Source organism: Salarias fasciatus, chromosome 8 (assembly GCF_902148845.1).
Source record: "Salarias fasciatus chromosome 8, fSalaFa1.1, whole genome shotgun sequence".
NCBI lineage: Eukaryota > Metazoa > Chordata > Actinopteri > Blenniiformes > Blenniidae > Salarias > Salarias fasciatus.
The window spans coordinates 14,634,762-14,662,638 of record NC_043752.1 but is presented as its reverse complement, the minus strand read 5'-3'; the positions used below and the strand labels follow the sequence as shown (position 1 = coordinate 14,662,638).

Below are 27,877 nucleotides of genomic sequence, written 5' to 3'. Positions count from 1 at the left end.
CCTGATACCACACCTCAGCAGATACCTCAGAAAAGACATTTTGCCTCATTAGGACTAGGCTTTGGTTCCCATGAGAACTAACGGTCCTGACAAGGTCGGTGTTTATACCAGGAAAAAAATCCCAAAGAGGTAAGAAAAACGTGTACACACATACATATCACAGCAGCTGCTGTCTGGAGAGCTGCAGCTCATTACCATGGTACCTGAGGCTTGAAGCACAACTCGGGTTTTCCCTGTTCAGAGAACAAGGGTGAGCAACGGCTCCAAAAACATCCAACCAGACGCAGAAAGCCACACTTTTATATGATCAGGTCTTCTCAATTGCGTTATCTACCGCCACTGTAATTTAGTTCATTCAGTACAACAACGGTACACCATGTTAGAGTGGAAAGCGCTCAGTTCTCAGAAGAAGAACGGGTCTTTCCCGTACAAACGGCACTCGTCATGACAGATGGATAAATAGCCGAGCAGAGATCGGGGAAATAAGCTCTTGAGAGGAGGGGGCAAACAGATGGATTTGTCTTCCCTCATAAAGGAAAAAAAGCCGTGACAACTCGGGGAAATGAAGACAACAGAAGGTGAATGGACTCTGAAAGTGAACTGAACTGAAACTTTCAAGGTAGATAATCCGTGAGAGGCGTCAGTCTATGGAGACACCAGGCGAAAAAGAAGCGTCTACGCAGAGCTGGCTTGAAGTGAGGATGCACATATGGTCTTCGTGCGAGCGAGGGCACGGATTAAACAGCTCCAAGTGGTGATGAGATGAAACGAAGCCGCATGAACCTGTCGAAAACTGGAGCTCCACTTTCTCCACTGCAACCTTCGCTCCTGCCTCTGCACTTGGTCTCCCTCCCCCATGTTCCCTCCCCCTCTCACTTAATCTCTCTCTCTCTCTCTCTCTCTCTCTCTCTCTGTCTCTGTCCTCACTCTGAATCTCTCTCTCTTTCCACACACACACACACACACACACACAAACAGGGTAGCAGAGAGAGCCAGGGAGCAGAACTGCAGCGGCACGATGGGGATATTCTGCCTGCGTGGGCTCTACCGCTGAGGCGTCCGGAGTTCAGCCTCGCGCCCGCTTGTGTGTGTGTGTGTGTGTGTGTGTCTGTGTGTGTGTGAGTGTGTGTGTGTGTGTGTGTGTGTGAGCGTGCCGACGCGTGTGAGTGAGTGGAAGCCCTGCCGGCGCCGCGCGGAGAGGGGAGAGACGACGGGGAGGCGAGGACGAGAAGCGAGGGGGGAGTGTTGACTCCCGTCGGGGGCTTAGAGGAACCTCGCGCCACTGGATCAGCGGACGCAGATGTGCAACAACTATTCCAACTCCTGCCGCTGCCGCTCCGCCTGCGTGCCGCCGCCGCCGCCTCGCAACTTCTGCCATGGCATAGCCTCATCTTCCAGCTCGCTTCTATTTCACTAAGGAGACGGGCATGCATGGGCATCACCGGGGATCCGGGCTATCACATCCGTCACGTCAGTAATTCGCAGTCTGAGGTAAGTTGCCCCTTCTCCTCTCCCTCGCCCTGCGGCTGCAGCGAAGGAAAGTACGCTCAGATAACCTCTGGGGAGGGGAATCCAAGAAACGTACCCGCTTCAGCGGGACTCAGCCCTGGATGAGCCAGGAGGATTTTTCTTTCCGAAAGATTTCCCTGTTTAGTCAGCTGATCGAATGTCGGAGATGAGTGGCAGACGAAAGGGGCAAATCTCTGGATGATTTCATGCCGAGTTGCTCCTGCTGGGGTGAGGCGGTCCAGGAAGGACAAATGGGTCACTTTAGAAAACTTTCAGAATAGAGATGTTTCACTTCAGTAAATATGGAAAAACAGCACTCTGCTGCCAATGCTATCTGACATGTATCAAACCTGGCAGGTCTGTTTTTTTTGTGTGTGTGCGTGTATGTGTTTTTTTTTTGTAAGCAGGATTGTGATCTAGATTTAACCTGACTGGATCGGCATGCACAGCTGAGACGGTGCTTACGTATGAGCCCTTGCATGATGCTGCATTTCCTTTCAGTTTTGCAGCTGAGTGGGCATTATATAAAAACACAACTGATCTCTTAAAAGAAAATAATACTGAAAGAAGCTGAATTGTGCGTGAGGCTTTCATCTCGTGTGTGGAGGCTACGGTCTTTGAAAGGAAGGCGGCTTGCAGCACAATGGAATAAGTAATGAGAGCTGGGCATCAGACCGGCCGCATCTGATGAAGGACCGAAACTGAGGACTAATCTAGATTAATGAACTGGGTGAAGGCACCATCTCCTTACAGATTATTGGTGCATGGGTGTGTGTGTGTGTGTGTGCGTGTGTTTGTGTGTGAGGGAGGGAAAGACTCGAGGCTCACATCTCAACTGCCCTTCAATACAACACAAAATGCATGTCAGTCCCACTCGTCCCCCTCCAGCCCTCCTGCTATCACTCTCTATCTCCCCTTCAACGCTCACGCTCACATCAACGCCGCGATGCGCGCCCCCCCCCCGTGCTCCATTTCACTTTTCACACATGAAGAGAGGACGGAGGAAAACAGATGGAGATAGATAAAGTGAAGATATAGCAGAAAAGGAAGCAATGATTGTCTGAGAGGAATAATAGAGTAAGACAGAGGAGGATACTGAATCTTTTTTTCTTTTACAATTGAAGGGTATTACACCCTGACAGTATAGTTACCTGCTGCCAATGCTTTATTTATGTAAAGTAAATAACATTATATGGAATCACAGGACAGGGAATGAAGTCAGAGGTTGTTCCCCCCCTCCCTCAAAAAAAGAAAGAAATTGCATGTTTCCTTTCCTCCGTCAGAGCCTGCCTCACTTTAACCTTCACGCCGCCTGTGTGAGAACTTGTGATGGCTGGCTTGGGAGTAATGGGTGTGATGCCCCAATGCTTCAAAGCTAATCTTTATTTTTAGGAATCAGCGATATCAGGCTGCATTTAACTCAGCAGTGCCCCAGAGAGGAGGAGGAGGAGGAGGAGGAGGAAGGGAAAAGCTGACACACATACACACAGGCAAAAAGCATGCATGCACAGTTACACCACACGATCAGGTGCACGGAAACAAAACCTGAGACACAGTGACAATAAAGGAAACGGTGAAACCTGATAAAAACAGTTTGATTTTTTTTTTTTTTTTTTTTGGACAGCACAAAGGACGAGGGTTTCCAAACGAGAGGTGAAGTGAGCTTCCTCCTCTCATGGCCGCACTCACTGGGAGTGGTACTCACTCGCGGAGAAAATAAATCGCTCTGCTGTAAAAGAATGACTGCTTTTGGAACGAGCCAGATGTGCTAATAGGATTATTCATTAAGAGTCAGATTTTCTTTCCCTGGGAAATGACACAACGCCGCCCAGCAGAGGCGAACTGTGTGCCGCTGTTGTTGAACGGAGCAGGGTGTGTGTGTCTTCATACATCTGTTGCACACCAGAGAACAGAGACACTTCACACCTGATCTCACCTGGATGTTGCTGCCAGTGTGTGTGTGTGTGTGTGTGTGTGTGTGTGTGTGTGTGTGTGTGTGTGTGTGTGTGTGTGTGTGTGTGTGTGTGTAAAGCACGTCTCTCACTGCAGAGGACGCTGGCTCTTTGCTGGACTGGTGGCATGTCTATTTTGCTCCCTGAATATTAGCTGGGATGAGGCTCAAGTGTCCTGCGAGCCTCATTTTAATAAAGCAAGAACAGAGGATGAACGGATGTAATGACTGCTGGAAACGCCGGAGTGAAAAGCTGAAGTCACAAATGACTCGTGGATTAAGGTTCTCGCAAATAACCCCGACACTGACACAGCTTATTGATCTGAGGAGGAGGAGGTGAGAGGCTGGGGTCAGCTGTCGTGAGTGAAACCGAACCGAACGACTCCGCGCTCTCTGGTGCATTGAGGGAAATGAGCAGAGCTGCACGTGCGAAGTGAAAAGGGACAATGTGTTGTTTTTCTTTAAAGCAGCGAGGACTGATTGATCGCCTCCACAGCTATGTGTAGCACAAACAAGTCACCACATGAAGCTGCCACGTAACTCCTTTAAAGTTGATTCTTTAAAGCCATAAATGTCCATTTGACGTGTGTGGATCTTGAAATAAAGTTAAGAGTTTTACTTATTATTCAACACACGTTACCCGTTTCTTGGGACTCAGCTAAATGGAGCAAACTCGACATTTTACCAACAAGACGAAGCAGCTTTTGGTGTCTTCCTCTCGTGGCCTGACTATTATTTTCCCTTTTCCCCCCATTGCTGCCTTCATTTCTCCCTTTCCATCTCTGCCTCTTGCCTATTTTCCGCAAATCCCATACCATCCAACTCAAGTGCAACACCACAGTCGATTCTCCTTCTCCTCCACGGTTGTATGTACATGTGTCTTGTGTCTGGTTTTTAATGTCTTTGCTTGGGGTGACTACAGGGAATGTGGAAGCAGCAGGGGAGTTCTCTAGTTATCCATCAGCTTTTAAAAACCTCGGCGTGTCTGCAAGGCAAAGAGAAAAGGGGGGTTGAAAGACACGCAGTAAGCAAAGAAAAAATAAATAAATAAATAAAAGACCAAGGAGATGAGAACAAGAAAGATGGAGTGAGCAGAGGAGAGAAATATAATGTTCTGAAGAACGACAGAGAGGAGGAAGAAATGAGAGGGTGATCCTATGCATTCTGATTAGAGCGGGCAGCCTCTGCAGCATACGTACTATAGCGGGAGGTCGAATCTCCATCTACAGCGGGCGATAGCTACAGTGATGTATGCACCTGCTTCTTGAGAATCCATCAAATCCCCCCCCCCCACATCACGCAATGCCAACTACTTACGATGGGTGAAAGGCCAACGAAGAAAACAAGCACGACTCGTGGCTCGAAAAAAGAGAAGGGAAGAAAAATACGACCCAGTTAGAATGTCCATGGGCCACAGTTCAAGAGAAGTATGGGCAGGCTGACGTAAAGCGAACCACACAAGCATACATAGCACAAGGAAGAAAGAATCACTAATGACTCCACACCACATGTCTCAAGGCCTGGAAGGCTCAGGGAGAAACTGATAGAGCTGCACAGCTTCAATGCCAGCGCTGCGCCGCCTGAAAAACACATTTTATATTGCAATCAATATCTGGGATCAATGCCAGTATTAAAGTAAGACACATAAGAAACATAAACATAAAATTCATTTGATGCACACATGGATTTCCAATGAAAGGCGGGCAATTGGTAGAATATTTAATAACTGTGGGTTAAAATATACATCTATTCTGTCACTTGAACTTTGATGTCAATTCAAGAAAATCATGTGACACAAGGGTTTGTTGCAGCGTGCTTTGCACTAGATCAAGTCAACTATTCATAAATGTTTCAGTTACAGAAGTTTGGCAACGTTCTACATTGGCTCACTTCATCGTTTTGACTGTTTTGCCCATTTTCGCAAAGCAGGACATTTAAATGGAAGCAATTTTAGGTGGTTAATGAAGCGCCCTGTGCTAATATTTGAGTTCTTGTTTCGATTTGGAAGTTTGTTTATTAGTTTTGAAAGTGAGTCTCAGATTTTAAATTAGGTGCAGGAGGGTTCCCGTGTGCGTGGGGTTGGGTTGCCTTCCGTAACCGCAAAAACTTGCATTTGAGGCCCATAAATGACTCCAAATCACCAAATCTATTGAGTATTTCTGGACGAGTATGTCTCCCTGTGTGTCTCCTATCATGGAGAGCACATCCGTATGTGTTTGCAGCCCACCGATAAAGCTGGAAATGTACGGACATGACAAAAAAAAAAAAAAAAAAAACATGGCAGAGTCAGACATGTTTATTGGTGATCGCTATCGTTACATAACTTTATACTGCACTGGCTGAGGAACAATTACTTGGAACAAAATCCTTTAAAAACCAGTGATTTGTAGGGCTGTACATGCACACATGGCATTAAGCCACCATTAACTGACAAAAGACTTGCCGCACTTGGCGCCGGCCTAATGCACTGTATTAATGTTATCCCCCGATCGTTCAGCCGTGGTGAACGGTAAATGGATTCCATTTATATGGCGCCGTTTTTACACGGCTTGAGTCGCCCAAAGCACGTTGTACCGCCATCACATTCACCCATTCACCCAGTGGAGACGTGCGCCATGCGAGGCGATCACCAAGCGGATAGGGGTTTAGCGTCTTGCTCAAGGACACGAGGACAGGGGGTTGAGGGGGAATCGAACCCCCTCTCCTCTGACGTTACAGGCACACCCAAGCGTCGTCCTCGCATGCGGCAGACGGAAAATAAACGCAACAATAAACCCACGCGGTTGAATGAACGCACCACCAATTTTACTGCACAGTCACGGCGCTCTTAGGAGACACATCACAGACGCGTAAATATGAGCACAAGCCGACACGGGGAGAAGAAGATGAGGGAAAAAAACACGAGCGGGAAAAGCGGGATTTGCAGGAGAGTTTGGAATTTGCATGACTGAGGTAACACTGCCACTCATTTCCTCAAGTGGCCTCCGAGACAACGCTGGGCTGTGAAAACGTGAAACAGCAGTGATTCCATTGATCATGTAGCGCAAGGAGAGACTTCAAGCTCAACTCATCTGGAACTCAAAAAGCAACCCCGTCTTTATGAAATTCCCTGTGATTTTTTAATTTTTTTTTTTTTTATTGAAAAGAATAAAGAAACATCTTGAGTTAAGTTTCAAAAAGCAGCTTGAATAGACTGGTGAATACATCAACTGCAGCTCATTAGTGGAACCCCTGGCAAATATTACACCCATAGCGGAAGAGATTATTCAACACTTCATTACAAAACCTTTGGAATTATTTCATTTCTATTCAATATAAACCTGCTAAAAGTATTTGAATGAGCAGTCAGAACTAAGGAGTGAGGTCTGGATGGCAGACAGTTTTCCAGCTCATCCCTCAGGCGTAGAATTCAGCTGGATCCTAAGACGAGCTTCACTTTAGAAATGCAGTTTTTGTCTTTAACCTTTTTAATTTGGAACGACGGCTTCAAGTTCTCTTCTAGTGTGTGATAACCAAGCACAGAAACATTAAAAAGCAGACAAAAAAAAACAAAACAAACAAAACAAAACAAAACAAAACACATCACCTAGAAACGTTTTCCATCCATAAATGTCATGACCAAGCATTTTCTAAAAGTAATCTTGTTCCTTAAAAAAAGAAAACAAACAATGGATCCCATTCACGTTTCAATAATTGATAGTTTCCCACTCCCATTCCAATCAGCAGAAATTGAATTATTATATGATGTGCATCTCATATTAAACATCCACATAAAGTTGTTTACCACAAGAGTAAACAGCAACATATCAAGGCTAAAACCAAATGAGATTAAACTCCCAGCCTAAAAATAGATCTTTCACTGAGAAGCTCTTTTCCCATCAATCACAATGACTGTACTCAGTATAGTTGTTTTAAATGAAGACATAAATGCATTGATGCTGTTTGAGTGACTGTGAAAAACGGACTCCATCCATCACAGAAGGCCTTTGCCAGTGTGCCAGTGTTAATGCTGAGGTGTGCCAACTGTGGCACTGGTTCCTGAGGCGGAACGCTAAAGCTACATGCTAATGCTCAGAGTAGTGAGTTCCCATCCAGTATATCAATTTCAGCTTAAAGTTCTAAAAGATATCTTTTAGAGGGTTACTTAGTCACAAACACCAGTCACATACTCAGCCCTTCTGCTCATCACACAAATGCAAATCCTCCCTAAATGTTACAGACTTTCCAATGATTTCAAAGACTTATTGCCAATAATCTCAGAACTTTTCGTGCACAGTTGATTAATGGACTCGGGGTGGCCATTCGGCTTGCAATCATTTCATGGTCTTGCAATTTAATTTTCTAAACTGCATAGAATTAAGATTTAACAAAATTTGAGGGTAGAAGTGAACAATAAATCAAAAGTTGATTGAACACACTCAAATTGGATTTGCTTTCAGATCGCTTTCTGTAAAAATAAAAAAAACGTTATTTGAGGCAGCCACTCCAAATAAAACGCTGACTTGCCTTTGTTTTAACAGATTGGAAGTATTTTCATGAAAATATGAGCTGTATTAAAGGAGACTGTGCTCCAAGCATGAAGACCACAACTACTAAAGAATAATGAAAGACATTACTGCAGTGACTCACATCGCCCTTGAAGCACTATAAAGATTCAAACAATGGCTACGTTATAAATATAAAAAATGTTCAGAAATCAGCCGTGTTCAAGCCGTTCTCATCATAGTGGGATCCCGAGAAACAACCCAAACAGCGGCAGTGTTAGAGCTGCGTGAGATGCGGCGCAGCTCGAAACAAGGTCAGACGCGAATGTGTTGTGCTTTTCCTTGTGCATGCAACCCTAATAGATCTACTCAGAAATGAATAGGTCAGTTCACTTCACTAACTTGCCCCTAGATTGCGAACCGGAGCCGGGGTCACCACATACAAAAAAAAAACAAAAAACAAAAAAAAGGGGGGTCAGCTGCTGAAGCCTCGCGTGCTGATTCATGCTGTTTATGCAAGAAGCCAGGGGGCGGCGTTGCAGCTGGAAGGTGAGATACCAGCGCTGCCGCAGTCGCCCGGGTTTCAACCCAGAGGGGCAACAAATCAGCCGCGCTGAGCCAGGGAGGCATCATTCAGCCGATAGTGCTGAGCAGTCAGAAGCAATCACATTCAAATGATGATACAATACCTTGAAACTGTAAGCAGTGAGGGAGCCGGCGTGTGGGAACGGAGGGATGGAACGCAACGACAGAACGCTGCTTCACTCAAATTAACGGCAGGAAACATCGAGGGGTCAGAGGAATCCCTCTCAATGGCACCACTTGGTCTTCTGGCCATGATAAAAGTAACAAACTGCAAATAAATGCTTAGAGGATATTTAAAAACACATATAACAACTACAAGAAGAGACAGTTTTTACTGTCTATAGCTATTAAAAACTAGCTTCGTTAGGCCATCGGATATTCGACCAGAAATTACTACTTGGACCGAGACAAAGCGTGAGCAGGACGAGAGAATAAATAAAAGGATTGTGGGGGCAAGACGAGGTCCAAACTCTGTAAGGAGAGGCCGTCCTACCACAATTTAAAAACCCTGATTTAGAGGTCGTGGCATCGTGACGGTTCATCAAACATTCATTTGCACATATTAAAAATAATGTGTCATTTGAACCAAGCGCATGGCACTGGCTTGATTTTTATTCGGAATGAGATGAAGGCTAGTGAAATTCCTTTTTTGAACAAACATGGGAGCAGATACTGACAGTGACGGATCAGGATGACACAACCTTTGTCTTTACGCTCTGTTTTTACATTATACACATGTGTTACGTGTTTTGTTTGAACGGATTCGGCCAAACCTGCGTTGGGCGCTCCTCCCCGGTCATTCGGTCGCAGCAGTAATTACCTGCTTGTTGAGGATCAAGCAAGCATCTGCCTGCACAGCAGAAAGGTGCCATCACTAACCTGTCTTTATGGGCCCGCTGCGCTGCCCTCGCTTTCCCAATGACATTAATGGGCAGTGTAGCGCTAGTTCCAGGGGAGGACTGTGAATCAGCAACGTAGCCGGGTTAATCTGTTGTTAATGGCTTTCTGCAGATTGAAACATCAGTCTCCTCATGAAAAACGTCCGTGCTGACTGCTCAGACATGACAGGGCGATTACAGATGATTTCTAATGTAAACAGCCAAGCCTTAAAGTGTCAAACGTAGCATTCACAGCAAATATGAATTAACTTTGGATGAGAGCCGCCCTCTAATTTTGAAAGCCATGCAAAGAGGACAAAGATGAGATATATTTACAGATGATACTGCCTGATGTCTGCGGCGGAAAATGCGCTGTCAGATTTTTAACTAGATGGTTAAATATAGATAGCTGTTTGTCTTCTGGAAAAAAAATAAAAAGAGACCCAGTTCGCTTTAATTTACTAACAAGGAGGTTGGAGAGATAGATGATGATGATGGAGAAGCCTGTGTGGAGAGAGAAAAAAAAAAAAAAAGAGTCTATTTCGATAGCTCCCAGGCAAGTAAACAGACAGGTTTGAAACAGGAAGTCATCCACTGTTGACAGGCAGCAGCCATGGTAGATAAGCCGGGGAGGATAATTGTCCTATCTGATGCAGCATCTATATGAGAGTGTGGTGTGTTTGCTTATTGTAAATCAGCAGGCAGAGAGAGAATTACGTTTGTGTCGGAGCCTCAGAGGCGCAGTCACGACGCCTCGTACCTGTGGTTATGGGTGAGGATAATTCATTATCTCCGCTTGTCTCTCTCCTCGGGGGCTCGTTGTACAGTTCTCTGACAAAAGTTTGTTAGTTTGCAGGGATTGACCCCATTTTCTTCCTTTATTGTCGAGCTGATCTTGTAAAATGTAAAAGACGAAACGCACATGAATTCAGGAGGGCCCCAAGATGACATTTTAAACGCAAAAAAAGTAAAGGGAGGGTGTCAGAACCGCTCTTCAGTACGGCTGTTAGATGGTGTATAACTGCACCGAACGGCTGTATGTGACTACCTCCATACAGAGAGATCTACACTCACGAAATTATGAAGTGACGCATGTGGGGGAGGAACTGAAGAGGAAAATCGTTCAAAAGTTTCAGCGCTAAAAGGATCAAACCCTTTTCAATCCTGGGTTTATTTTTGCAAGGATTAATAATTGGGTTTTGCAAAAGGTACAACTCGAGCAGGGTTTACTCATACAATGCATAACAAGCGTGGCAGACCTAAAATTTGCGAATTTGCTACATCTGATAAAAGCACTTTTTAGTGAGTAATTATACAGTTTGAACACTTGCTTGAAAGTCTAAAGCATGCTTGATTTGAAGGGGTCTTAATAGTCATGCAGGGGTCTTTGTCTAAGCCGCTCATTACTGATGATTAATTCATCTTCTTTCTCTTCGCCTCCCAGGAAAAATGGTGAGCAAGGAGGGTGGCAAATGCATGCTCACCAACTCAGAGTCTGACTCGGAGGCAGCGCCCCTGCCCTCCACCTCGCTGGCGCTGGAGGTGAAGTATTCCCTGGAAGCGAGTCGGCAGGTGAGGAAGAGAAACAAAGCCCTGCAAGTGCGTTTCAAGGACATCTGCGAGGCGCAGAACGAGCAGAGGGAGGCCGAGTTGCAGGCGGCCGGGAAGAGCGGCAAGCCGATGTCGTACAAAGTGGCGTATCGCAAGTACATGACTGTCCCCGCCCGCAGATCGATCCCCAACGTCACCAGGAGCACGGGCGTCCAGACATCGCCTGACCTGAAGAAGCGCTATCAGACCTTTCCTTTTGAGCGCAAAAAAGGACACACCTTCAAACACGTGGCCGCTGTGGAAACTTACAAAGGTCAGAACAACGGTTTTGTCGTGGAGGTGAAGCAGTCCGGGCCGGCTGAGCAGGGCTTAGATGAGGAGGAGGAGGAGGAGGGAGCCTGCGGGGGGAGCGGAGTCCTGAGGACCAGGGCTCTGCTCCATACTAATGAGTGCATTGCCACAGTGGAGCAGCACACTGCACCTGATGGCCTGTGCTCTGACGCTCTGCTGCTCAGTTGCACTGCAGACACAGATTGCCTTGCAGACACACCGAGGGGAGGCAGAGCCGGAGCACAGGCGGAGTACCAGCTCTGCAGCGTCCCGTCCAAAGCCCGAACAGGATTACAACACAGGGAGGCCGACACGGAACGCTTGGCCAAGAGGCAGCTGCTCAATCTGGAGGAGGGCTCGTCCCGAACCCTGCCGGACAGGGCCTCCAAGGTTACGGGCCCCATCGCCTGGAACTCCCTCACACAGGTGGAGTGCTTGGACAGTCCGTCGGTGCGCAACAAGCGGAAGAAAGGCCTGCAGCTCAACGGCTTATCGAGCGAGACTCTGCCGCGAGCCGGCGGAGGCTGCACCACGCAGGTGCAGTGCCACACGGGACAGCTCTCCGCCCGGCCTATACGGGGCATGGAGGAGCCTCTGTCGCCCTGCATGGGCGGCGAGGCCGACGGGGCGCCGGCCGACCAGACACAGGAAGCCTGCAAGCAAATAGTGCCTATGAATCAAGATGGGGATGTAAAAGCACAGCTCCAGGCCATGGAAAATCTCATCAGCTCAAGCCAAGAGACCATCAAGGTGCTGCTGGGTGTGATCCAGGAGCTGGAGAAGGGAGAGGCCCACAGAGAGGGGTAAGACGGCTCTCTTTCAACCTTCACATCACAATGGGAATGCTTTGATTTTCTCCAATGCCTTTCCAGTATGAAAAAAAAAAAACCCATACATTCCAAACGCCCCCCATCCCCTCTTATCTGCACCTTTTCCTACTGACGCACAATTCCTAGTTCACAGAAAGGCCAGACACTGATGCATCATTAAAAAAAATGAGTCAGCAACTCACTCCAACATCCCAGTTTAAAAACTACACCAGCTAACGGGTTTATCTGGTGTGTCCAACAGTTAAGACACCGCGACTCGTGCTTGGGCCACATTTCTGCAATTCCAAAAGTCTGGTATGTGTGAGAGCTGCTTGGCCGCCGTGGCTGTGCCGCCAGGGATCGACTAAAAGTGATCACAGCACTCTTTAACTGGTGCGATGTGGCTTTTACCTAGATGTGCCCCTGCAGTGCTTTCGCAGCACAATGCCCTTTTGTGATGATTTCCCTGCAGAGACGGTGGAAGCCGTTGCTGAGCGTAGTTACAGGCACATCATCTTGCTCATTTGGCTTAAGTGGCATGGATGAACCGTCGTGTGAACTGCTATGTACGGAATGCATGGCCTTTAAATACAAACTCGAGGAGAGAAAACTGCTGGTTCTCACCGTTTCAATTGTTTTTATTAAGAAATTAAATGTCAATCAAGTCAGTGGCAGCTGATGAAGTCTGTAACAAATGTTTTCAATGAATGGGACGTCAAAATATGATACTGCATCATCCCAATTCAGCCAAATACCACAATAAACATTTCATAATCAGTCCTCTTCAGTTGTTCACATTTATGTTTAACTACCAAGTTCAACACTTCAGAAAAAGCACCAAGTCTATCTAAAAGACTCACAGATAGAATCGAGCCTGCTGAAATAAAGGATTATCTACCCAAAGAGATGAAGCAAACAAAATGGTCAATTTGGTGAGCGAATTGCAGCAGCTCGGCTCTCAGATCTGTATCTGAACTCACCAGCAGTGCTATGTGTCACGGTAACTCCTCACCATCAACGCATCCAAAACCGGAGGAAGCTACAAACACCTGACAAAGACGAGCGGAAAACAATGACAGGATCCCCTCCGAACACTCAGAAATACGGCTCAGAATGTACTTGACTGAACAAGACTGTTGAACTCCGATTCAACGACGTCTGAGTGAGGAATAGATCTTACAGCAGTCTGAGTTTATGCCATCTAAAAAAGGCAATTATCCTCCTCCAATCTTGCACAAGGCAGCCCTAATCTCCTTATCGCCAAACTCATAAAAGTGTGCTGTGATTGAAAAAGTAAGCTGACATGTGGTGTAGCACGGGGAGCCATCTTCAACGGGTTGCTAAGCACATCTGGCTTATCAGATGTGTCTAAAGTGGCAGGTGGGAATGGAGGAGAGGAGAGGAGAGAAGGAAAAAAAACACACAAATACTGTTGAATGGCACCATATGTTCAAACACAAAGAAACAAACAAGATATTTCCATTAATTAAGTAAGAAAAACCTATATTTACATGAAGTCACTGAGCAGCATGAGCTCCTTGTAATCCATCCAAAGCCAACAGGCCCTCTGATTGTTAGTACAAGCGCTCGCCTTTTTCTTGTACATGTTTTTAAATTTCTAACTTTATAGCCAAGAAAAATTCTACCCATCCTCAATCAATTTTCACATGGAAGGAAATGCAACGCCCGATGTATTCACCACTGAGCATGTTTTCATGACATGCACCATAGGATAATCTGAAGTTCCACGGCCACAGTTTTGACGCTAATGAAAGAGAAGCGGAGCGCAGACCTTTGGCATCATTTAATAAAAAGAGTGCTATCTTCTATTGACAGCTAGGAGCAAAAAGTAATTTCAACTTTTTCCAGCACCCCTTTGTTCTGTGTGACCTTAGGAAAAAAAAAAAAGCACAGCTGCAGGACTGAGAAAAAAAAAAAAAAAAAAAAAACAGTTATCCCAGAAGTAACGCTAACTTCCCATTGCAAAGTCCTATAATTGTGTCCTCTGTGGTTCCCAACATAGAAACTATGAGCCTGGCTTAAATATTTCATGATGAGAGAATCAATCAGAATGTGCAAATCAAAGCTGTGGTGAATTCCGAATGTGTTGTTGCTGCAATTGGGGAAAAAGCCAATAAATCACAGCAGCGGAGTCCTGACTGAAGCTGCAGCCGCGCACCGACCTGGCCACATGGTGGCGCAGTGGTTAGCGCTGTGAGGAAGAAACCAGAGATCCCAGTGCAGAGGGAGAACATGCAGCCTTTGCAGAAAGGCCTCGGAATCCCGTCGCCGTGATGCGAGAACGCTAACCCGCTAACTGCAGCTCGAAACCAGGGGGAGCGTCCTCGGAGGGTCTTGTTAGTGTCACTCTTTCACCACAGACACAATGTCGCCAGGAGAAAAATCACTGCTGCGTCTTCAATCAGAAGCTCCAAACATCTGCCTTCTCTTCCCACAAGCGAGCTCAGGAGGCGAGAGGTGCGGCAGCCACGCAAACTGCCAATCACGGCTGTACTTTAATGGCAGCATGGCAGATGTAAGAACCTTTTAACAGTTCATCATCAGAATTTGAAAATGAAAATGAACCATATTTAGATTTATAGAATAACTGAAGGCTACATGAGGGTAGAGTGATAAGAACTCTCTCCTGTTGACTGGAACGTCTGGATTCACCATAACTGTACATGTCTCTTACTCTAGGAAGTTTCGGCCACTCTTTTAGTACACAGTGCAACCTATTTCCATCAGTCTGAAGGTTGTTCAAGAGTACATCATTCGCTGCATTCGAGAGCACAAAGCTCTGGAGTAATGCTGCATCATCAGACAGTGTTGGCAAGCCGGGGCCAATTAATCACAGTCACGGTGACTTGTTGCGAGCCTGTCGATGAGCCCGATGTATGTGTGCATGTTTTTATGCCTCTGGACTCCCACCCATCCGGTGACCTTTGGGACAGCACGATGGGGGTCGAGTGCATAAATATATTGTTAATGGCATTTTTGGCTTCACTTTCCCCGGGGAGGCCGGCAGCGATGAGCTCTGCTCTCTCAGCTTCTCTCATCAACTCAGTGTGTTGGAGAGGTGACGAGGGATGAGAGGCCGAGACTGTGTGAGGGCAAAGAACGAAAAAAAAAAAAAAAAAGAGAAGGGTATTTATTCAAAGGGCGCAACTCAAGCTTTTGATTGATCAGCTAATCTGGCAGGAAGCAATTGTAGTCACGGCCTTCCACACTGAACCGAGCTCAAATAATTAATCCGGGCTGCAAACTTTAAGTTAAACAGGCGTCTTGTTGAACTCCATTACCCCGTTCTGCCGCTGCCTTAAATAACAATATTGATATCAACACCTCTAATATAGCTGTCAAAGCTCAGAGCGCAGAAAGCCGAGGAGATAAGACTGGAAATTTACGATAGCGGTTTAATTTTTATTGGCGCCGCAACTTTAAAGGCAGTGTGACAAGAGCACAAGCGAGAGACCTGAAAACGTCTCCGCTCACACACACAAAAAAAAAAGGAGAATATGAGGGCTGGGAGTGAAGGTTAACGCATCAACTTCAATGAGAAGAGGAAAGTTATGACAGGCACTCAAGGTTAAATCGCAAAAAAAAATGAAAAATTATTTCTCTTAAACAACTGAAATCCATCGTATACTTCAATGTCTTTGTCACAGCGAGGAAACTGGTTGTGCTGTATTGTAGTTGATGCAGAAAAGCTCTTATAAAACAGGATTTTGTTAAGATGCCGCGATGTTCTAAACACCGAAACGCACCGACAATGGCCATTCTTCCCGCCCGTGGCCTTGGTTAAAGTCGGTTCAACTGGCTTTCATTCTCACAGCTACTCAATGCACTATTTAACATGCTAAACCAATCAGGAGCCGACTGAGACTACGAAGCATGCGCCATTATGTGCATTCAGCGAAACCACTTCAACTGCCCCTTGAGAAATATTAATTTGCGATGAAATATTGTTTCATGACAATACTTTCGGTCAGGGACAGCTGATGGCAGTACAATGGAAAGACACTCAGAGGTAATAAACGATTACGTACATCCAGTGAGATAATAAATTGTCCCATTTTATTTGCTTAAAGGGTATAAATGGTTCTCCCGCAGTTTCAGATAATAACTCATTCTGTGTGGTTTCAACAGGATCGATGGAGGGATTTCTCTGAGGTGACAACAACATGAAAAAGTGGAAGAAGATGCAAAGAAAAACTCACTAGTTAGCATCAAGCCAGCAACAACACTGAAACAGGCAGTCGATTATAGGATTAGTGCAGAGAATTGATTTACAATAGAAGAATTGAATATTTTTCAGCTTCAAAGTCAAAATATTCATGTTGTTTAAGGTTTATGACTTCAATCATGTCTGTCTTTGTACAAGTACGAGATAAAGTACATGCATGCTCATCTCACTCTCCAACTGTCATGAAAACAATAGGTGGAAAATGAATTATTCATTAATGGCAGCAAAGCTTCTTCTTCCCACGAGCATTACATTTTTAATGATGTAATTGTAAGGTCATGTAACTCCTGGATCAAAAGTACCTTTCAGCGCAGCCCAGAAACTTGCAATGCGTCCCACTTTGTTTTATCTGACCTTCACTCACTCGGCCCCAGCCAGCGGCCAACGCGTCGCTCTTCCTGCCCCAGCTTGGAGGGGCAGGGGCCGCTCGGGAGGGCGGTCTGACTCCTCGTCACCCTCGTTTGCCTCTAACGAGGGGGGTGACAAATACGACGAGACCAAGAAGACGGTGTGTGTGTGTGTGTGTGAGAGCGGCTCCACCGGTCCGGTAATTACTCATTCACGACTCTTATCTTCCCCACAGACTCTCCTATCGGACCGGACAGGACACGGCCAACTGTGACACATGCCGGAACAGCGCATGCATTATTTACAGGTTAGTGGTCATTCTTCTTCAAAGACGCAACGGGCCAAATAAGAACTGCTCTTTCTCCTTCAGAAAAGTGAACAGGTGCAAAGGGGACAGCAGAGACTAGAGGAGAGAGGGCAGGGGGGGGGGGATGTAGGACTAATGTGGCTGCTGTTAATGAGAACACTGGGACATGTGACATTTACATAACCCCCCCCCCCCGAACTCTCTCGCTTCCCAAAGCAATACGTCTTCCTCCGACTCTCCCATTGTCCCGTCAAACAGCCCCATCCTCTGAAGGGTGCTTAGCAGGTGCAGAGTTAGCCGGTTTTTGAGACAAAAGGGCAGGCGGCTGAAAAGCAGAGAGGATACGTACTGTAGAATGAGTGAGCACGGGGCCGTGAAAGGTGAAATTAATTACCAGCCAAACATCATGAAATATCGCCGGCGTGCGCCGTTGCCAAGCCAACTGAAACTCTGGCTCCCTCAATGTAAATGTGCGTACCGGTGCTTTTGAATTCTGTTTTTGATGTGAAAACAAGTCATAACCATCAGTTTAATGGTTATCAAGGAAGTTTTATTACAAAACTTCAATGCAAATCTTAAAATATTGTGAATCTATGTTGTTAATATGCAGCATTTGGGGACGATAAACAGACGAAATTCATATAATCTGCACAATCCAATTACCGAAATGGGAAAGACTCTAAGTTCAGAGCTTTGGCCTTAATATATCAGAGTATTACGAGATGTGGCACCTCTATTGAGCCTGAACAGTCATCCTTCAACCACAAAGAGCCTGACAGTTCGCAGGCCAGGGCTGCTGTCTGAACACTATTACAACACCTGCAGTTTGTGTGTGTACTGTGTGCATTTTGTCTGATTTGAAATATCACATGACGAAAAGTCAGAAAGGGAGACTTCAAGAGGAGGAGCTCAGGAGGGAAATCAATAAAACTGTTTTTGTGGCCAGCGCCGTTCTACTCGGCGTGCGTTTCTCGTCTGAAGAGTCATTTAAATCATTTTCTATCTACTGTTCTCAATAACCAACAACCCTTCACCCAAGCTTCAATCAGCTAATGACAATCAAGGAGGACTCCCCCCCCCACCCTCTGCTGTTTGTGCATCAAGTTGTTAAATGTCATTAAATAGCAAACAGATCCCGGCTTCAGGATTAAAGGATGGCTGGAAACGAGACGCTGTGGTGGGATCTCTTTTGGTTTCTAATATATAAAGACAGACTTAGCATGTTCGGTGCAAACGGCGAACTGGTCCTGCAGAGGAGGAGTCCACCTCTCCCCCTCTCTCTCTGCTGTGTAAAGATCAGCTCTGTCTGCCTTCCTGTGCCGGCGACATTTACTTATCACCACCCTCAATCAGGAAACGCAAGCATGACGAGAGGATGAAACTTAAAAACGAAGATCTATTTCTGTAAAGTGTTTCTTTGTGTCTAGATCAGATGATTTCAACTTCAATCCTGATTCCATAACTCATATTGGGGAAAAAAAAACATTCACCTTATCAAGATTTTTTATCATCATACCTGTACTGATTACTCAGAAAGGTGCTTTACTTCAAATTCAACATGGCCTCAATTCACACCGAGGGATAAAAAGACAAACGTCAGCCATGTGAAGTGAGTATCAGCTGCTTCAATTTAAATATCAGACAATTATTCAAACATTCCACTGAGCTGTCTGTCGAATGATTCTGATGAAAATTATAATTTCCCCCCCAAAAAAATCTTCAAAGAGGAAGTGACTTCTCTATCAGGCTGCCGCAGACAAAGTCAGGTCAGATTTATCCTGTGGCTTCGCAGGGGGTGGTCATGTACACACAATGGATTCTGCCGTCAAACTGCCGCTATATTGAGAGCAAAAATCCACATTTGGCTTTCTCGATCTGCCACAATCAATTGCAATGCTTCATCTTTTGAACGAAAAGCAGCAAAAAAAAAACAAAAAAAAAAAACAGAAACTCAATACAGAACAGGAGCCTCGTTTTTGACAAACCTCGACGGCTCCTGGCAAGCGTTCAATCTGATAAAGGGCAGGAATTTCTTAGTGAAATGTTTGAAATCTGTTAAATTGACCTAAGTTCTTCTTTAAGAGACTCGCTTGGCATGGTGAATTGTGTTGATTGGACACAGAATCAAATATAGCAGTTGTATTCACACAGGCGGGGGGATTAAACGGCAATCTAATTACTTAGATCTCCATGAAAACAACCTCTCTGGAGGTGGAAAAAGCAGGATGGGAGGCAAATGAGGGAACATGCAGCATATGTGGGATGAATCGCTGTCTATAATATCTACTGGGATTTTTGTGAGTGTGCTTGTGTTGCTGTGCCAGGGACAATCCTCTAAGTTTTGCATTGACGGAGAGGACGTATGGGTTCATAAATCACTTTCACGCAGCACGGCGAGCATTCAGCCGTGCATTCTTTAACATAATCAATTAGTTCAAGAGTATATGGCTTCATCCGGACTATCCTTAGCATAACAAGAGCGCCAGATCGATACGATGCTGCAGTCCGCAGGCACGGATTCCAAACAAGACGCCGTTACGGTCCGGCCTCCCGTTCCCCCGGCCTGGTTCAACTCTTCTCATTTATAGCATCTTGAACTCAAGTCGCTCCGACGCAACTTCCTCTATCTTGCCGTTTCCCCTCCAGAGCGCGTTATCTCTCCCCAGCAGCTCCGCCGTGTGTGTTCAAATGAACTTGGGGACTCAGTTCTTAACACAATGCGCATGACATTGAAACAGAATAAGAGCAAAAAGGGATGAAGAGATTACCGCGGTTCATTCCGTCTTGCCAGGTGATGTAATATCTGTTGCCGAAGAGGGGCGGGGAGCGGGTGGGGAAAAAGAAAAAAAAAAAGAGGAGAAGAGAAGCCGGAGTTGGCATGGGAGACAAACACAGAAAGACGCTGGGAGAAGAATGAAATGAGACAGACGGGATGGTGCGGAAAAGCCGGGGATTTGAAACACTGATGCGCCTTGACGCGGAAACCCTTTAATCTCATTTTCCACGCGTTGCATTTATATCGTTAATGTGCTGATCAAACAGGGAGATAGATTTAAGTGGGTGTGATTAAAAAAAAAAAAAAAAAAAAAGTCAACTAGGGAGGTCCCCACAACTGGGTGTCATTGATTACAATAGACTACAATTATTTCCCAGACCAATTTTGTCATTAGCGCGCACATCCTGCTATTACTGCTGCAACAGGGGACTATAGCTGATCATTAAGCTAACTATCTGATAGTAAAACATTCTTTGGATAAGACTGCTCGGTGCAAATAGGCGCGATAGTCACGACGGGAGGGGGAAGAAGAAGGAAAAAAATCAACAAAGGAATGAGCTTTTAAACGGAAGAAAAATTTCCCATCTATTGTGCGAGGCCATGAAAATCAATTAAGCATCGCTAAAGGCGGCAGAGCTGATTACATTATAACATATGGAGATGGCGGAGCAGCGAGCCTGTGCTGGGGGGAGGATATCTCTTTTTTTTTTTTTTTTTTTTGTGGGGAGCATAATGATGTTTTCCAACATGGTGGCAGGCCGGTTGCCATGGCGACGCAAGCGATCCTTGGGAGGACAGATAGCGCGGAGGGACAGCGAGGACAGTCGAGAAGAGCACATTCACACCCGGGCGAGTGATAAGGGGAACAAAAAAAGGCGAGGCTGGGGCGCGAGTGTGCAACAGCCGGAGAATAAAAGGGACAACCGGAGATAAAGCGGCGCGGGAGCCGGGAGCGGGGTAAAGGGCAAGCCGGAGATACGCACGGAAACAAAGTATTGGAAATTAGAGACGGACGTGGAACGTGGAGTTTGAGCTTTCTGACTTCAGCACGTCTCGAAGCAAACTCCACATCTCACCCCCCTCACTCTTCATCAGTTCACGCTTGACAAGCCCGGGCGGTCCAGCTTCAATATGGCCGTCCTCGCAGTGACATTTCACTGCAAACTGTGTTTTGATGACACTTTTATAGCATTCAGTTCCTGTTTTTTTTGGTTTTTTTTGGGGAGAAGGGACCATTTCAATGTCCATTTCCTCCATACAGCTGTGCCGCCGTGTCGCCTGTGGGCATGAAGTTATGCTGCTCTTGTCAATGAAATAGAGAGTTTTTCTTATTCGTGCTCATAAAGAGATATAGTGCACAACCAACTTTACAAGATGAGTCTGTTCTCACGACGTAGCGATCAACTACCACGCCATTTGTTGACATACAAAAGGAGTAGACAGACGTACAACTTGTACATTAAAGCATAATTCTCATTCATTTACACAATAACACGGCTTTGCAGGTGTATTTAAAAATACTGCGATCTCAGACAACGGTGTATAAACTTGGCATAAAGCTGGAAAATGACAAGAAAAAGAGTAGGAGTGAAGAAGAGAGGAGGCAGCAGGGAGAGCGGTAACGGACTGACAAGGTTCAAAGTGCTTCCTTCAATTTGTTCTGACCCAAAAACCCCACTCAGGGGAGTGGCAGAAAGAGGACAGGGAAATGCCAACAATGTTTCGCTTTACACTTTCAGCGAAAAGAAATCTCCGGCTGCAGAAAGAGACGGCAGGCCCCCCCCCCCCGCGACACTTCCAGAAGCAGATGTTGATAACGCGTCTCGGCAGAGACTAATATATCTTTCATTACAGGGTCTTTATGGGTACGTTTCAAAGATGAGATGATTATCTTTTCTCTTTATGCCCTCTTTCCAAATTAAATCCGTCTTGATTTTTTTTCATTTACATTTCATCGTTCTCACTCTGCTGATCAGAAACTTTAAACCTACTTGGACAATCTGTTGTTATTAACAACGTGATAAGCGTTCAGGTTGATTTCAGTGGCAAAAGAAACTAGAGAAAAAGACTGTTTTCAACGGCTCTTTATTAGCTGGAAAGCGACATGTTCACGTTTTCGTCGAGGGAAAACCACTCGACGTCGCGCTCCTTCGGCTGTATTTTGTAAAAGCACAGCTACATGTTATATAATACCAACCAAAACAGTCGCAAAAGGCTGTTTTTTTTAAAGTCAAGCTAAAAAAAAAAAAATTCATACCTGACAGAATGTTTTTATTAGGTGTTCACCCAATAAATAGTTTTTCTTCAAGGTTGAATAAAAACCATTTCCAATGTGAAATAAACGATAAAAAAAATCTACAGGTCCAAGAGAGCGGCTCAGATCAAATCCATTGCCTTCAGTGAATATATGTTAGTAGATCATGGGCAGCTTCACGGTGTGTCGAAATACTATTTAAACAAACATAAACCGATCAAATCAAAGAGAAACAAGAATTATGAGTAAAATACTAGTTATAAGTGACACCAGATCATCAGATCTCAGTGGTCTTTTCCTGTTTTCATCACTGAAGCTCCAATAAATAAGAAGCCCGACCGTCACTCACTGTTGAAAAAAAAATCAAAAGTCCAGAGCTGAACTAAGCAAACAAATACTTTCAAATGAAATCCACTGACGGTGAACCACATTATCACTGTGCATAAATTAAGAAATACATTTAATTACTCTGCCAATAAAACAATAAGCTTTTTTAATCAGGCTGAATGCCTGCGTGGCCATGCAAGGCGGCAACCTGTAGCTATGGATGCGCAGCAACAACGGTCTCAGCGGTATTAGAGGCTTACACTGAAGAGCAGGGAAAATCCTATCACAGCCGCGTGTGTGTGTGTGTGTGTGTGGAAGGATAAACATATTCCTCATTCCTTCTGATAAAATGGCACAGCAATGAAATGCCATTCTTTTTCCAAAAATCAGTGTCTTTAACAAGTATCGGAATAAAGAAATGTGAAACGATTGAAATGATTTCATGAACATTTATCTGACTGTGCTTCACTTGACTTATCTGAGCTGTTGTGTTATAAGTACGTATTACAGTTTGACGTCAGCTGAGTTTTTGAGTTTTTCTTATGCACTGTAAAACCCTTTTTATGAACAGTATCTCTTCTGTTACAGAAATTGAATAAATGATAGCTTTCTGATCTAAAAAGCAGAATTTATTGTCCAGGTTTGGTGAAATTATTGGCATCATAAGCTATTTTTTGCTATAGTGTGATGGAAAGCGTATTTGTGCATCAGGAGTCGGGGTTACAGATCCCCCCCCTCTGGTTAGTGCGTTCCCCCCCCTGGGCTGAATGTTTCACTGCATGTGTGGGGTCTGGAGTGCAGCACCCGGGGTGCTGCCGGGGGGTCAGGGGGTCGGGCTCAGGCATCTCCTGTGGGAAGCTGCTAGAAGTGAGTTTTAAACATTCTTGTTTCTGAACCTGTAAGCTGCAAATACTATCATTTTCAAGTATTGACTATTGGACTGTTGGATTTACCAACCGACCTGAGTCCATTGACGCCTAAAAAAAAAAAAAAACCCAAATGAGTCAATGTACAGAATAAACACTTCTGGAAATCGCTATTTGATTTTTACTTCAATGACCTTAGAATATTAATCGTCAAGAAACTTTAATGGACTTTAAATTAATGCAGATTTCTACACCTTGCCCTTTCTTTGGAAAATCATTTGGGAGGCATTGTGTATGAATCCGTGCGAGCAGCGTGCTTCCATTATGTAAATCTGTCCCGTCAGACTTCCCACTAACCTGCCTCTGTTGGCGACTGGAGAAAGCTTTAGCAGATTAAACTGCCTTTACACTTACCGCAGCCGAGGCTGTAATCTGAGTTTCACTTAGCCGGACCGACTCGTCAGATATGTGTGGGCGTGGGATTACAATGATGGCGGGTTGAGATAAATCCTCCTGCAATCTGGAGATATGTTGGTGTGTGCAGAGAAAGGCAAGAATATATATAGATATATATATATATATATATATATATATATATATATATATATATATATATATATATATATATATATATAGATATATATATATATATATATATATATATATATTCATGTGCAGAAATCCCACAAATTAAATCATTCTACAGCCCTATTAACGTTTTGGTGGCGCTGTGCGGGGATCAATGCAACATGATGGAAATGAATCTCCAGCAGGCTGGCATCGACAACCGAGCTCTGACCGGAGTTTGAGCAAGGCAAGTGCTCGTCAGCGTAACACCAGCATCCCCATCCCCCCCCCCACTTGTGACCACGAATTCCTCACAGCAAAAGACACTAATGGACTTCCTTCCCCCTCACTCTATGAATCACAATAAGAGTGCAAATAACGAAGAACGGCGGCCAAAAACAACAAGCAAAACGCAATCAACACAGCCCAAATTGGGAGGTTTTGCTGGGAAACGTAGATGAGGGGAAGCGAGAAATGTAGGTCATTTTACCAGACCGGAGCGCCAGCGGTGCTGCGGCAGATGCCCGAGCCGAGGTCAGGCCAGAGCGCGGACGTTTAATGCGGCTGGTGGGAACGCAGCAGTCGAAAGATTATCAGACTCCTGAAAGAAGGAGGCCTGATTTTAATAGCTGCACAATTAAATGTAGCAAAGAAAGAGCAAATCTTGATGATGCGGATGCGGTTTGACCCGTTTCTGTGCTGACTGTGTTTGTCTCCCTGTGCCGCAGTGTGGAACTGGACTTCAAGCAGCAGGAGGACAAGCTGCAGCCTCTGATGAAGCGGCTTTGCCCCACGGAGGACGTCTACTTCCCGGCCCTGCCTTACCCCCAGGAGGCCTTCACCTCCACCCCCAAACGAAAGTCCAAAGCCGACTCCAAGAAGCACGCTCGCTGGAAACTGTGGTTCTTGTGAAGAGCGCGCGCTCGTTCACTTCGCCCGTCCGCTGCTACCGACGCACGGGATCTAAAGCGTCCGCGTGCCCACCGTTTCTCCGCCGCCACCTTGTTTCCAACCGCGTTTCTCGGATTCTGCTCACCGGTGCTGATGGATAAACGAACCCCCTGGATGTGTGACGGGACGCCGCAGCGGATTCAGAAATGTCAGACCGACCAAAAAAAGAAAGAAAAAAAAAAAAGGATTCCGAATTATTTTTGAACTAATTTCTTCAAACAAGGTGTGAAATTACACACCGTCCAAACGTAGTTGGAGATCAGCAAGGTGAGAAGACGAATTTGATTTCCAGCCGTCTATTTGCATATATTTTTCTAGCGGTGGTTACAGCTGTCTGTCTGCATTTCTATTTCACACTCGGGACTTTGTTTTTTCCTTCCCGCCGGCCTCCGGGAGAGGCTGGCCGATCAACCGTAATCACACACAGCATATCACAGTACTGGAAAGCACAATTAACACTGTTCAGGACACGTTTTCTGCAGAAAAATATATTAAAAAAAAATGAACTATTTTGAGTATCAACTCACACATGTAGATCAACCTACCAACTGCGGCAGTTTGAAGACTTTCGTATTCATCTTAAGAGGGACGAAAAAAAAACTGTCAAGAGATGTTTATCGGAGTTCTTTGATCAACTTTCTATCCATCGCTAAAATGTCTCCTTGAATCAACTGACTTTGAAGTAAAGAATGAATAAATAATACTTATTTTCTTAATAACATTTGCAAACTCAGACATCAATGTACATTTTTTTCTATATAAGTATATATAAAGGCCTATCTACATTCACGTTAAGGTTCAGCGGAGTCCAGTCATTTGAGGGGATTTGCGGTTTAAAGGAAGCAAACGATTTCTGATTCTCAGTTCTTCTCCTTCGAAACAAAATGTAGTTATAGCTAATCACTCATGAAACACAGCATAAAGAAAAAGACTGAATCCATACACCAGAGCAAAGCCACAGAGGCGCGAGAACAACGGTTTCCGCCCCCGAACCCCAGCGGAATCGAACCTGGTCTGTAGCACATGTGAGGCGTTGGCGGCGGGGCGCTGTGATTGTATCCTCCGCCGGCGACCGGAGCGGCGAGCCAATCCGAGCCGGGGAGGCTGAATGTGCCACTTTTCTGATCACAACCAGGGCTTCTACAGTGCAGGGTGGCAGGCGCGGAGGCTTGCATGCTTTTTACAACCCTTGGATTTTTTGCAGAGTATTTTCTAGCTTTTGAAGAAACTATTTCTAAAGAGAATTAAAAAAAAAAGTATTTTAATTTCTTCTTTACCCGTTTTTTTCTCTCTTATTAGCCCCTCTTCATTGCATTGCATCAATTTGACTATGAAAATAAAAAAAAAAACATCATATAGTAACTTTATACAGGGTTTAAAGACGATGTACAGCCAAAACAATACATACATTTAATCTATATAGATATATGTTGTATAGCATCAAATAGGGCTAATACCATTTTATGAGTGTGAGAGAAGATATTATTTAATAGAAGAAAGTATAGAAATATATATTAACGACGCCTGCTGGAGCAGGACTGGAATCACACTGAGAAGCCAAAAACACTGCCCTCAGAAGACAGGTGACGTGCCAAAGTGGTCAAGAGGGCAAATACGAAACAACAACAACAACAAAAAAAATAACCATAACTAGATAGTAGAAACCCTCACAAGCTTCCCACAAGCTGCATTCCGTCACTCACATGGAACTCACCCCTCACTTTTGTAACGCGCCGGGTTGTTTTCTTTCAGTAGTTATATTGTAGCATCACGAGAGAACTAGACATTTATCTGTACCTTAAAAGAAGTGCAATTGATTTATTATGTGCAATACTGTGTCTTTTATACTGTTTTTTTAAAAACGGGCGGGAAAAAAATAAATAAAGATATTTAATATGCAAAATATTAAAAAAATAAATAAATAAATAAAAAGACGTCTACAGAGCTCTCGAAACCTGAAGGAGATTGAGTTTCTTTCGAGGCGGTTTTCATCACATAAGCACCAGTTAAGGGATCGATTTGTTCGAATCAAAGAAAAAAATACATTTCCTGAGTTCCCTTTAATGGCATCAAGCTCTTAGCCGGTGTTTGTGATATTATTTGCCCGAGCTTGTTGGATGTGCGATGCGAATTACAGTGCGGCCGCATCTGGAGACGCAGTCGGTGCTTTTCAACAGTTTTCTATCGGCTTTTTATTATTGCTGCGAGCATCACAAACACAATTTAATTCCCCTCCACTCTTCTGCTGCTGCGCCAGAAAGCTCAAAGACAGAACTCACACCCAGAGCAAACTAAGACGAAGTAAGGAATATATGTTTTTGTGTTGCTGATTAGCTAAAATCGAGAAATAAAATAAATGGAAGCGCGATAGGAGTGTTTCTGGATGAACACCTATCAGCTCCAAATGAGATAACACAGAGAGGATGGAGAACAAAATACACATCAGACCAGCCTGGCATCTCTCTGATGTAGTGAGGTGATAAGAATAAAACGCTGTGATAAGCAGTGGAGGGTACCTTCTCGTCTACACCGCTGAAATGAGGACGTGTGACTTTCAATGTTGGCTTTGTGCACCCGCCTGATGTTGGACTGTGGTGTTAATAAAGTGTAACCACACTCAGGACGCTGCTCGGAGACGCAGGAGGCGGTATGACCGGAGGGCTACTCTCTGCCCTGCTCCCGCCGCCCGGAGCGGGGTCGTCTCCCCCTGTGCATGTTTACAAAACAGCCTCGTGCAGTTTAACATCTCGGTGAGGATTACATGGAAGCCTCAGTGGGTTTATTTCCCCCCCAGAAGCTGCACATCTTTTGCAAGTTTTTTTTACCGTCAATAATCCCCCAGAAAGCATCCTCGATCTGCGTTTCGGCACAGGTGAGGACAGGAGCGGTGCAGTGAGTTATAAGCGCGTGTTTGAGGCATTATGATGCACTGCCATATCTCACTACGCTTCTTTTCTGTCAGGGCTCTGCAGCACTGTGGCCGGCAGGAGAGAAAATGAAAGAGGAGCGAAGCAGACAGATGCAAGGGAGATGCTAAGAGAAATATTTAGACGGAAACAAACTCGCATAAAGAGTGTGAGTGATGCAGGAAGCTGAAGACACCGGGCGACGTTGTGATCCGTGCAGGTTGCCTTGCAA

The 27,877-nt window shown here is 45.0% G+C and overlaps 2 protein-coding genes across 5 annotated transcripts in view; one reads left to right on the top strand and one right to left on the bottom strand.

Annotated features, from left to right (window-relative positions):
• The window catches only part of dock1 (dedicator of cytokinesis 1), a 135,922-nt gene that overhangs the window by 49,656 nt on the left and 58,389 nt on the right, over window positions 1-27,877 (bottom strand). The gene's annotated exons all lie outside the window — the stretch shown is intronic.
• Window positions 968-26,365, top strand: insyn2a (inhibitory synaptic factor 2A). 2 transcript variants are annotated; one of them, XM_030097508.1, is made up of 5 exons: window positions 968-1,491; window positions 10,852-12,091; window positions 16,927-16,998; window positions 24,517-24,696; window positions 25,007-25,018. In XM_030097508.1, exons 2-5 carry the CDS (start codon window positions 10,857-10,859, stop codon window positions 25,008-25,010), a joined length of 1,491 nt encoding a protein of 496 aa, XP_029953368.1. In that variant the 5' UTR covers window positions 968-1,491; window positions 10,852-10,856; the 3' UTR covers window positions 25,011-25,018. The 2 variants fall into 2 exon arrangements, with proteins under 2 accessions (XP_029953368.1, XP_029953366.1); XM_030097506.1 differs by having other exon boundaries at window positions 24,517-26,365.

Excerpts from the sequence above, each read along its gene's own strand:
- insyn2a (XM_030097506.1), top strand. The coding sequence starts at position 10,857 with ATGGTGAGCAAGGAGGGTGGCAAATGCATGCTCACCAACTCAGAGTCT. Across the intron at positions 12,092-16,926 it reads GGAGAGGCCCACAGAGAGGG|ACTCTCCTATCGGACCGGAC; the intron begins GTAAGACGGCTC and ends TCTTCCCCACAG. Across the intron at positions 16,999-24,516 it reads AGCGCATGCATTATTTACAG|TGTGGAACTGGACTTCAAGC; the intron begins GTTAGTGGTCAT and ends CCTGTGCCGCAG.